Here is a 12,260-nt window from a genome sequence, read left to right on the forward strand (position 1 = left end):
TTGCTATTCCCAAATGAACAAGAGGAAAGCTGAAGCTCTGCAATTCCTCAAGATCCTGTTTGGAACGATTTTTATTTGAAAAAGTAGCCTGAGGAAGATGGTCCTTGAAGGGGATGGGGACCCCATCCTGAAGTCCTGATGTCTTCTCTCCATTTTTCTTTCCAAGTAAACTGTAAATGGCAAGATGTAAGCATTCCTTAATAATAGAGCTATTGTGGTTTCCCAAAACATGTTTCATTTATGCCAGTGAAAATTACAGCTTGCATCTATTGAAGTCTCTGAAGAGTTCCTCATAACAGCCGGATGAGACAATATCAGAAGTCTAGAGACAAAGGAAGGCTGTTAAGATTAAAGCTGGAGAAAGATCAGACTTCCTGAGAAAACTGCCCACTCGCCACCAGAAAATATTACCGCTATGTGTGTTTGCAAAGATACTTTAGGAATTCCAGGTATTACTAAGGGATGCTTGAAAAGTGAGCTTGGAAATGCATGCTTATTAGTGGTGTCTATATTTTATTCCACTGCCAAACAAAAGCTTGAAGCTCAAGTCAAAATGTTTCTACATTTGAAGCATGTTGAGATTCTGATTTTTTTTTATCAGACTTTGCCCTCTCGTAGGGTTCCAGCACAGCCTCTGAACACAGCAGCACCTGGTCTGTTTTCCCCAGTCAGATCAGCTGATCTAATAAGAGGTACCACACACAAGAGTTACCTGTGTTATTAAGAGGGTATGACTTTGAAAGCACATTACCAGAACAGAGGAGTAGAAATGTATTGACTGCTAAGTTTCCTGCCTACTGTTTAGACCAACCTTAAAGCTCATTTCTTGCAAATAGTTGGAATACTCCTGGGAGGTCACCCCAATACCCCAGGTGCCTGCTACTGTTTTTCTGCCAGAAGTTATTGCAGAATGGAGCATGTGAGCTCTTTGCCTTGGTGAGAAATTATCCAGGCTATTTAAACTAGAGATAAAACCAGTTTGACCTGACTGGGTGGACTCTGTGTAAAAGAAGAACTGGAAAACCTCATGAGTTGGGGGTTTCTGCTTGAGGAAACAGTGGTAGTCCACTGGTGGAGGACACATTTCTGCCTGAAAGATATCTGATCAGCTTCCTTGCACAGTCTCCAGGATCAGAACAAGAGTACTGCTTTCTGTCACTTCCTTCCACCAGGCATAACTGCACACTCTAACATTGCAAAGTTTCCTTGCACAGCAATTACTCTGTGTACATATTAGTCTTCATTTCTGGCTTAGTAGCTGCACCTCCCATAAATGCCAACGCCACATCTTAGTCATCTATTATTTATCAATTACTTTGTTTTCCTTGTGAATAACCTTACTGCTAAAAAGCTCACAAAATGAATGATGAAGTTGCAATATGAGCCAATGATGGAAATCATAGCATCATAGAATGGTTTCTATTGGAAGGGACTTTAAAGATCATCTAATCCAACACCCCTGTCATGGGCGGAGATGTCTTAAACTAGATCAGGTTGCTCAAAGACCTTTCCAACCTGAACTTGAACACTTCCAATAATGAGCCACACAAAACTTTTCTGGACAACCAGACCAGTGTCTCATTACCTTCATTATAAAGTATTCCTTTCTTATGCTAGTGCCCCTTTTCAGTTTAACCCTGTTACCCCTTGTCCTACCACTACAGGCCTTACCATAAAGTCTTTCTTATAGGCCCCCTTTAAGTACTGAAAAGCTCCAGGAGAGGTCTTTATCCCAGAGGCATCTTTTCTTCAGGCTGAAAAACCCCAGCTCCCTCAGACTGACTTAGCAGAGGTGCTCCATCTCCTTTAACATGCTCTGAACCTGCCCCAACAGGTTCACATCCTTCTTGTACTGGGGGCTCCAGAACTGGACGCAGCACTCCAGGTGGAGTCTCACCTGAGCAGAATAGAGGGGCAGAATCACCTCCCTCAACCTGCTGGCCACACTGCTTTTGGTACAGCCCAGAATACAGCTGGTGTTTCTGGGCTACAAGTGCACCTTGCCAGGCCACGTGCCATTATTGTGATTACTGGGAATGTTCAGCAAAGAATGTTTCTTCCCTAAGCAAGCCATGAAGCTCCGTTTTGGACCATGTACAAACTCACTATCCCAGACACTATTATTGTGACCAAAGCCCTTTGTCTGAAAGACCATGGCTCTAATTACATCATGTTGTCCAATTCTGGTATGAGGGAGAATTCCCTAAACAGAAGTTTGTTTGGTTTTTTTTTAATGTCATTAAGTAGATTGATCCTGTAGCAGACAGGTGGGATAAAACATATTTAGCCAAGCTAGTCCTGAGAAATGTTAGTCAAAGAGCTCATATTTTCACAGGGTTGGCCAAAGGATGGCATGTAAAGCAGCCCCATTGCTGCCTGTAACTTCTGCAGTACAAACCACAACTTTCTGTCCTGGAGCAGCTCTTCCTATGGCAGCTACATATTCCTTGATGTCCACAGCTAGAACAGGCACCTCACTGGGACATTACATGCTCTTACCCCTTGTGCTCAGGCCACACTCTCAGGCAGAGGGAAGGACAGCAGTGGTCAGAAGGGGTTGTGTAAATCTGAGTCACAGCTCCCAGTCCCCAGGAGGACTCTGGCCCTAGGATATTCATGGCAGGAGCATGGGGGAAAATGCTAGACCAAACAGCACTGAGCCTGTTGTCACTGTGCGTCAGCTATGGTGCTCCCATGCATGGGAGGGAAGAGGTGTCCCAGATCCCCTGCCTGCACAGAAGGATACCTCCCTGGTAAGAGCAGCACAGCATCACTGCTGGAGATTTGGCACAGCTGGGAGGGAGAGTCTGTGACAAGAGGTCCTGGAAACTCTCTCCTGATGTGTCTGATATGTCTGGTCTCTCCTAGTGGCCATCCCCGCCATTGGTGCCCAGTACTCCATGTTCCAGGCCGCACCACCAGCCAAGATGATGGAAGATGGCAAAATCCACACTGTTGAGCACATCATCAACCCTATAGCTGTCCAGCAGGACCCAGCTAGTGCAGCAGCTGCTGCAGCAGCCGCAGCCGCAGCTGTAATACCGGCTGTCTCAACACCTCCTCCCTTCCAGGTGAGCTCAGCACAGAAATCCTGCTTCCCATACACCCTGCTATGCATACCCAGGGTGGGGGGAAAGCCTGGTCTCTTGCCCTGCTTCCATTCAGGACAGGCTCTTGAGGATGTCACAGCGCCCAAGAGCCCCACAGTTCATCTGACCTTAGACATCTGCATACCAGGCCGTTGCTTTCCCCACTGCAGGGGACCCAAATTTAAGGGGGGGAGCAGCTTCCCATGGGAGCATAGCTCTCAATCAACAGGGCATGTACTGCCTACCCTCTCTATTACCTCCTTCCCTTCTCAGGGCTTTGCCATTCAGGGCATGGAAGTGGGATGTCACAACAAAGCACATTTTTTGAGGTCTGGACCCTTTCCTTCCAGGGCCGCCCCATCACACCGGTGTACACCATGACTCCCAGCGTGCAGCGGATCCCTGCCGCTGGGATTTACGGGACAAGTTACGTGCCCTTTGCGGCGCCTGCCGCGGCCACAGCAACAATAGCCACGCTACAGAAGAACGCTGCCGCTGCCGCTGCCGCCTACGGGGGGTACGCCGGCTACATCCCGCCGGCATTCCCAGCCGCCACCATCCAGGTGCCCATCCACGACGTCTACCAGACGTACTGAAACTGTCGGCAGAGGAGCGTGGTGCAGAAACACACGCGGAAGGAACTCTTTACTATTTATGAAGAAAGAACTGTCTGCGAAAGAATTAACATGTGGGCTTGGTAAACAATGCAGAAAGTGAAGAATGTCATAGAAAAACATGTTTGAAATATTTTCTATGCTTGAAGTTTTCACTAACTTTTGTAGGCTATTTTTAAAAATTTAACATGCCTTTATTCATACATTTCCAAAGGACCTCGGTGCATCCAGCCCACCACTGACATGCATTTATATGCACTGCAGTAGGGTTGCATAGGGTCTTTTTTTTTTTTTTTTAGCAGTTATATTTTCAATATATTTGTGGTATGAAGGTTATTTTTTAGTAATTTCTGCACTCCAGAGATGTCTATTTTGTAGTGCCTTTAATAATATATCAGCTATATATTAAAAAGCACACCTGAGCAGCTAGGGAAAGTTTTAACAATATATTTTGAAAAGTATATTCAATATTTAAAGAATACATACCTTAGGTTTTTTGGTTTGTTTTGTTTTGTTTTTTAAGAAGAAAACAACAAGTATCTTATTTAAGAATTATACTGGAAAGTGCAATTTAAAAAATGTGCAAGACCTCTGCATTTTTTGCTGGCATTAATACAATCTGCTCATTCTCATTTGAAATCACAAGTAACTAATATTGCCTGTTTGGAAGAGAAAAGAAAAAAGCCTCCTCACACATACCTCTTCACAGTGTGATTTGCAGGCTTGTTTTTAGCTAAAGAAAGGCTCCAAGTTTTCCTTAGCAACTGGATTTTCTATTTATTGAAGCTACTTGTAGTTGCAGCACGTACAGAAACGAGTAGCTGACGTTTCGCGTGAGGTGTCTTGACTTAGAACTTCATCCAGTATAAAGCCAAGGCTTTTTCTCAATGCTCTTCATTTTATTCTTTGAAGTATATGTTGTAGTGACTGAGAACGTGTGTCCCTGTTAGCAAGAGTAGCCACGCTCTTGCCAAGAGGATGTGCAGCATTATTTACTCATTGCTCCATCATGTTCCATGAGAAATTTCAAAGGTACTAGGGGTGGTAGTGATACTGGAATTAGTGAAATGGGGCTAGCCTCCCTCCCAGCCTCCCCTCCACTCTTAATTCCCCTTCTCCACAACTGGAGTTGTACATGCACATCAGGGGTGGGAGTGATTAGACCCAATGATTTTAAGACATAGAGCTTGTAAATATCTTTTAATATACATTTTTAAAGTCATTTTATGTTGCAAATTTACATGGTATGTGGTTTGCCACAAAACAAAAACCTTTTATTGCAATGTTATAAAAAAGTTTGTTTTATTAAGAAGTAAATATATTCTTGCAGTGTTTTGTGGCCTGTTTAAAGGCTTTTATTTAGTAGTGCGGTGAATGTAAAATAGAGTAAAATGGTAAAAAATATCTTGCCCTTTGTATGAAGTGCATCAGCTCTACAAACACAAGTCTGGTGACAAAAGGTGAGAAGCAGGGAGTCAGTAAACAATGTTCCTTTACTTTTTGAGGTATAAGTACATACCAAAGGGGTTTGGCCATATTTTGACAACTGAACCACTTCCAGACCGCATTGAGCTCAGTTAAGTGACCTTTTTAATACACTGCTTTTTCTCGCCTCAGAATTGAGCAGTTGTATTTTAGGTGCTCTTGCTCAGACAAGCTGAGCTCCCCTCGACCCTGTCAACCCATTAGCAAAAGCACTGTGAGGTTACCCATTAGGTTGGACTCTGCCCCTCCACGCCCCTTCACAGGAAACTTTTATTGCCTGTACCTGCACATCTGAAAGCACACCCAGACCTCAGCCCCAAGGTCCTGCCCTTGTGTAGGGAGAGAGAGGAGGAGATCTGGGCAAAGCCCGAGGGACAAGACCCCAGCCAGAGTCCAGCACTGCCTCCTCCAGCCTAAGGTCTTACATGGCTCAACACCAAACACCAGCGTGGGTCCTTGGGCCATGCCCAAACAGCCCTGGGGCCAGAAAAAGGCACTCCAGTGGTCTGGGCCTCTGCTGGCCCACTTCCAGCCCCACGCCATGGCTGACCCCCAGAGGAGAGAGGAAGGGTGATGGCTCCCTTCCCACTAATCCTCTCCCTGCCAACAGGACAAGGGACCTGCTGCTCACAGAGATGGCAGGAAGAAAGGAGCCAATGAGGGAAAACCGTGAGGTGTCCCCAGCCAACAGTGGGTGCTGCCCATGCCAGAGTAGTAGCAGGCAGTACCCAGGGGTGGAGGCAGGACCCAGGCATGCAGACAGCCAGGTCATGCTGAGCCTCCTGCCCATGCCTGTCTTGACATTTACTTCTAAACCATTTCATGTACACTACTACTGAGGTAAGTTTAATAACTTGAAATGTGAACATCTTTAGGTTAAGAACAAACTATTCTAAGAAAAAAAAGTATATATAAAAAAAAACAAAGCTAGTGTGCCTTATTCTCAAAAGAGCTGATATTTTAGATATTTTATTGTATCTCTCTTCTCTGTATTGTCAGAAGCCTCTGAGTTTATTTAGTTCTTGCTCCATTTATGGTACATTTCTAGGATGTAGTGAATAAAGCATTCTTTAAAAACAGAGACTGTTACTTCATTGCAACATCCCACTCTGCCAAGGCTGTGCTCCCCTCCAAGCTGGGAAGAGGGTTTTCAGGGCAGGAGGGAAGCAGGGCACCGCAGCCAGCATCCCTGCAGGCTCCTGCAGGGAGAGGAGACGAACTGTCCCACTGACTCCTCTGTCCCACCACCTGCAGAGGACAGTGACCCTCCCAGCATGCACACTGGACATCTCGCTGTTCTTCCAGCATCCTCTGAACAACCTAAATCTCTCCTTGTATGCAGTTTAGAGTCGGTGCCTAGATGTGGATGGAGCTGGAGCTCATATCTCTCTGTGCTTTCCATCCACCCAGTGCACAAATTCCTTTATCCCTCTTGTATGTCCTCACTGCCAGGCAGGAGCACTGGGAACTGTTTCATCCTTTTCATTTCAGCATGCTCCATGCTTCAAAGACACAGAAAGCTAAGCTGCACCTCATTTGCAGTGTTCTAGACTCCCTGGCTGTTTCCTTAGTGTAAATATACCTGGAGAAAATTTGCTGCAAATACCAAGTCTGTGGAGAAGAGAAGTCTGAGGCACTAGTCCTGGCTAACCAGAGAGGTCCCAGTTGCTGGACTATATCAAATCTGACAGTTATCTACAAGGAGTGGAAGGAGAAACCTTACAAAAGGGAACTATCAGGAGTGACCCACTTAGCTGGTGAGGCAAAGGCTGTGGAATTTGTCTAACTTTATTTTAGTAAAGCCTTTGACACTGTCTCTCACAGTATTCTCGTGGAGAAACTGGCTTCCCATGGCATGAAGGAGCACTGCGTTCACTAGGTAAAAAGCTGTCTGAACGGCCAAGCCCAGAGTTACACCCATGTTGGAGTTACATCCAGCTGACAGCCAGTCAAGAGCAGTGTTCTCCAGGTCTCAGTACCGGGGCCAGGCCTGTTAAAAGTCTTTGCTGATGACCTGAACAAAGGGACCAAGGGCCCATCAGTCTGTTCATAGGTGACACCAAGTCGGGTGGGAGTGCTGATCTGCTGGTGGGCAGGAAGGCTCTGCAGAGAGACCTGGACAAGCTGGATCCATGGGCCAAGGCCAAGTGCCAGGTCCTGCACTTGGGTCACAACAACCCTGGGCAGTGCTACAGGCTGGGGCAGAGTGGCTGGAAAGCTGCCCAGTGGAAAAGGAGCTGGGAGCACCGGCTGAGAGCTGCTGAACATGAGCCAGGGTGTGCCCAGGTGGCCAAGGAGGCCAGTGGCATCCTGGCCTGTGTCAGCAACAGTGTGGCCAGCAGGAGCAGGGCAGTGGCTGTTCCCCCAGTACCCAGCACTGACACATCTCAAATCCTGTGTCTAGTTCTGGACCCCTCACCACAGGAAGGACATTGAGGGGCTGGAGCAGGTCCAGAGAAGGGCAACAGAGCTGGGGAAGGGTCTGGAGCACAAGGCTTATGGGGAGCAGCTGAGGGAGCTGGGGGTGTTTAGCCTGGAGAAAAGGAGGCTACAGGAGACCTGATCACTCTCTACAACTGCCTGAAAGGAGATTGTAACCAGGTGGGGGTTGTTCTCTTCTCCCAAGTAACAAGTGACAGGGGGAGGGGAAATGGCCTGAAGATGTGCCAGGTAAGATTTAGATTGGATATTAGGAAAAACTTCTTCGCTGAAAGGGTGGTCAAGCATTGGAAAGGCTGTCCAAGGAAGTGGTGGAATCCAAGGAAGTGGATTCCTGGTAGTGTTAACAAAGTATATGGGTGTGGCACCTGGGGACATGGTTTACTAGGGGACATGGCAGTGCTAGGTTAGCAAAATTCGATGATTTCAAAGGTATTTTCCAGCCTTAATGATTCAATAATTCACTTGGATGAGAAAGAAACCACCAGCAAACCCCGTCTCTTTATAGTTTAAACATGAGACATGACCCTCACAAAAAGCAATGTTTTCCAAATGAGATGAACTGTGCCACATTGAAATGTTTCTGCTCTTTCCTTTTTCCCTTTACCCAAGCTACCCAAGATTAAAATTAATCTACACAACTTTCTCTAAACATACACTTTACAAGATTATTTCTTTATTTTTCTAGACTGTTGGTTTACAAAACTGTCTTCAGTTTTGTAAGATCTTAATTAATTATTAACTCATTGTAAGGTTGAAATATGCAAGTCATTCTCAGGATATTAACATAAACAATGCCAGAGAAATGCAATTGTGCTTTCGAGATGACCTTGCTGCCTTGGGAATGTCAGGAGCTCCGCTGAGGCCCTGGGCACTGTGACAACTGAGAATGCTGGGATCAAGGTGATCCCATTCCTTTTTGAATGTCTTTCTTCATAGTCTTGAAGAACAGGTGTGTTCTTCCCTGGCTGGTATCATCCTAAAAAACATGCTAAAAACCAGCTTTAGCTTTCTTCAGGAAACACCATCCAGCAGCACAACTGTGATACAACTATTACATTAACTGATTTAGAAGAAATTCAAGTTCACCACTCTGATTTGGCAACATTTCATCTATAAAAACACTCAGAGTATATGTAAAAAGCATTTTTCATACAAACAAAAAGGTAGATGCAGTACTTCATCCCCTTTTCTGTGGCTGGTGTTACACCCCTAACACTTCTGGTCTGAATGAGTCCTGAGCATTTACAGGACTCTCTGCTCCCTGGATGCCAATCAGCCACAAAACTGGCCCATCATGCTGACCTGTAAAATAAATAAACCGAAGACCTACATTGTAACAAGGGAAACTACCTCTGCTGTGCATCTAAAAGCCAGCAATATTCAGGTTTTATGCTTCAGTGTGTCAATTAAACGCTGAATCACACTTGACTGAGTTTTAGAGCCAAGTCCTGCCTGGCAGCAAAATGGTCAGCACGGTGTTGCAGGGAGAAGCTGCAAGCTAGGGAATAAAAAAAAGGTAGCTTTGTGGCACCAAGTCCCTCCCTTTTTGGCACAAAGACAGGCTGTGCCATGCAATTATGATTGTTCAAGTTGCCAAAGAGGAAAGAGACGACGGAAAGTTTTAGAAATTTGGAACTGTAGAAGTACTTCCACATGAAATATTTTCTGTCAAGCTGATGAATTAGATCAGATTTTTTTTTTCCTTCAGCCAGAAGACAAGAACTGGAGTTCACTTGGTTCCTAATCAAAGATAGAAGTTCTGTCTCACAGTCCTCACTCAGGCAAAACTGTAAATCCTGCGCATGGGAGGCAACCAGTCAAGGACTGTCTGCACCAGAAAACTTTACAGGGAAAAATGCTCAGGTGTGCTCAGCTTTGTCCTACATGTACCAAATGCCTGTGTCTTCCCACCATAGTGTCAGATGTCTTTCTCTAAACAGGCTGTGTCAGCTGTCAGACATCTCCATCTAACAGACTGTGAAAGTTAAAACTCTGCCCCACAGTGGGCCCTGGGGCTTCACCTCCTCTGACCAGGGCTCCCCACAGCCACCCTTCCCCAGGGCATTTGGAGACACACCATCACAAACCTGGTGCTCACACTGTCTGTTCCTGTGCTTCTGCATGCAGTTGGTTTGTGGGGTGGTGGCTGCCCTGGAGGGAGCTGGGTCACTTTTCATGTTTTGGCTGACACCGTAGTACTTTTACTGTGAAGAAAAATATGCTTTTGTTCTTTTTTGTCTTTCACCTCTTTCCAAACACATGCATGTAATTTCTGCCAGCCAGGTTGCACTTTGAGCCCATCCTTGCATGTTTTTGCAATGTTACAGAAGCTCATCATAGCTCAGCCACTGCCTGCAATCTGTGCGCTGGTGGGAAGCAGGAAGCCACAGGTAAACCCAGAGATCTTCATGAAGCATGAAATAAACCCCGGCAAACAGCCTACACAACCCACAGAAGTGACCTCAAGCTAACCAGCAGAGAGAAAAATGCACTTAAGGCAGTCAGAGGCAAAACACCCTACCCTTAAAGCAGGTCCTTTGTTCCAAATCTTTGAAGCAATAACTACAATAAGCAATTCTCACTCCTGTAACAAATCCATAGGTTATGGACCAAGGTGTCTTCCAAAGGGCATGTAATGACAAGGGATTACTTATTAAAGTTGTTATGCATGCATTGGCCCTGCACAGGGCATCCTTAGCTTCTTGAGTCTTTGACATTTCAGATGCTGTCCCTGGCAGGAGGCTTTCTGGCCATGTGGATGAGCTAAGTATTCCCTTAAAGCTTGCCTTCACTCCAGTAGATGGATCCCTTGGCTCATCAGCCTTTGTGCAGGACACAGAGGGACACAATCCTAGTCAGCAGCTGCAATGCTGGCACCCAGGCAGCAATGGGGAAGCTAACAAGGGTTTGGCAGAGCACTGGAGCACTGAAGCTGCTTCCACCATAGTGAACATAAGCTGCTGCTCATGGGAAAAGAAGTAATGGAGGTCTGCTGTAATTTGTAGCTGGGAAGAAAAATCAAGTCTTGTATGGCACTGTACTGTCTCTGAGTCCAAACTCTTCCACACCCATGACCCTTAGGAGCCAAATTCCCAAATGCTGATTCAAACCCCCACCTGCATTCTGCCAGGCAGGTGTTCACCAGGTTCAGCCAGCTCACCTTTGCCTGAGCCCCCTGCCTGGGTCTGTAGACACCCCAAAAACACAGGGACCTGCACTGCTCTTTCCACAAAAGGCTACATAGTGTATGAGGGTCTCACCTCACATTTCTGGACCCACTCCTTGCAGCTCATCTGGGTTTTGAGACACTCTTAGATGAAGTGAGTTCATTACACACTTTGGCTTTTGTACGAGGTTTTTTCAGACTGTTCCTTTTGGATTTGGGACTAGGACAGCACTAAGGTCTAAAAGGATTAGATTTAAGGATAATAAATGGTATTTTAAACTTACACTAAAAGAAAAAAATCTGCCTCCTGAGAAAATGAACTTCCTTGTCTTTCTGTGACATCTTTGTGAGCGATAGGAGGGCAGGGAGAACACGGAAATGTACAACACTTGGCACTGGCTACACCTCAAACTAGTATTTCAACATTTTACAATCAACTTTGGCCATGTGACCTATGTGGAAAGATAAACTGAGATGTTTAATCCTATTTTTCTTGTCTTTTTTTTTTTTTTTCAACAGAAGGAAGTGAATTTCATGTGGTTGTTGTTAAATTACAGTAAATTATTTGCTCACAAGAGAGGAAAAAAAATATTACAGAGTTGTTTAACATAGGTAAGGCTGGGACTGGGCATCTGTTTGTGACCAAATACTCTTTCCTACCTTGAAAACTCTCAGTGAGCTTCACTATTTCTCCCTGGCTATGGCATTTAGGGACATGTCAGCTCATCACAGGTGAGGATTGCCCACCATTTGCTTTTGCAACCAGAGTATGAATAACAGCTTCCCCAAAGCCAATTACGTTTTGAGATAGAGCAGCAGCAATTACTATAACTCCTGCTTCATCTCCAGAATATCATAAACTGTTGAAATGACAGCTGGGTGTTTGGTGAGCTGCACACTGTTATACTGTGACAGGGAAATCCAGTTCAGACCAACCAGAGGCACAGGTCTGCCACCACCCTGGATCAGGAGCATGCTCCAAGAATGAGTAGAGATGCCTGGGTACACTCAGCAAATCCCTCCCAATGGAGCTTCCCCAGGGACCAGCATGCCGCCCAGAAGTGACAAGGGCAGTCTTGGCCCCTGAGACACAGTAGGTGGGGTTATGAGCCCTTGGCAAGGCAATGTTTAGTCAGCATTGTCAGCTGAGATGAGGACAGGCTGGGGTAACCTGAATGGGGACAGAAGGTGTTCAAGAAACTCTGCAGACTGTGCCCATGACTTGGCCTGGTGCTGTCTGGAGGGTATGGTCTGATTTTCCTATTAGCACAAAGAACAGAGCTCAAATGACTGAGGGGTGCAATAGCAGTTGTCAGAGTGCTGGGCACTGGAGATTGTCTTCTTCAGCACCTAGGGTGGTGTGATTTCTGAGAACTGTGGCTTTTTGCTTTTGGCGTTTTTGTTTGGCTTCACTCCCACATGCTAACGCATGCCAACATCTTCTTTAGGGCAACATTAGTCTTA

The 12,260-nt window shown here is 45.7% G+C and overlaps 1 protein-coding gene across 5 annotated transcripts in view; it reads left to right on the top strand.

The window, feature by feature from the left end:
* The window catches only part of RBM47 (RNA binding motif protein 47), a 76,136-nt gene extending 69,869 nt beyond the window's left edge, over nucleotides 1-6,267 (top strand). For all 5 annotated transcript variants that reach the window (XM_059844946.1, XM_059844945.1, XM_059844947.1 and 2 more), the window contains 2 exons: nucleotides 2,869-3,071; nucleotides 3,440-6,267. In XM_059844946.1, coding sequence (XP_059700929.1) covers nucleotides 2,869-3,071; nucleotides 3,440-3,685 — 449 coding nt within the window. In that variant the 3' untranslated portion in view covers nucleotides 3,686-6,267. The remainder of the gene's footprint in view (nucleotides 1-2,868; nucleotides 3,072-3,439) is intronic.
* The last annotated feature ends 5,993 nt before the right edge of the window (nucleotides 6,268-12,260 follow it).

The sequence above is a fragment of the Haemorhous mexicanus genome, chromosome 4 (assembly GCF_027477595.1).
Source record: "Haemorhous mexicanus isolate bHaeMex1 chromosome 4, bHaeMex1.pri, whole genome shotgun sequence".
Classification (NCBI taxonomy): domain Eukaryota; kingdom Metazoa; phylum Chordata; class Aves; order Passeriformes; family Fringillidae; genus Haemorhous; species Haemorhous mexicanus.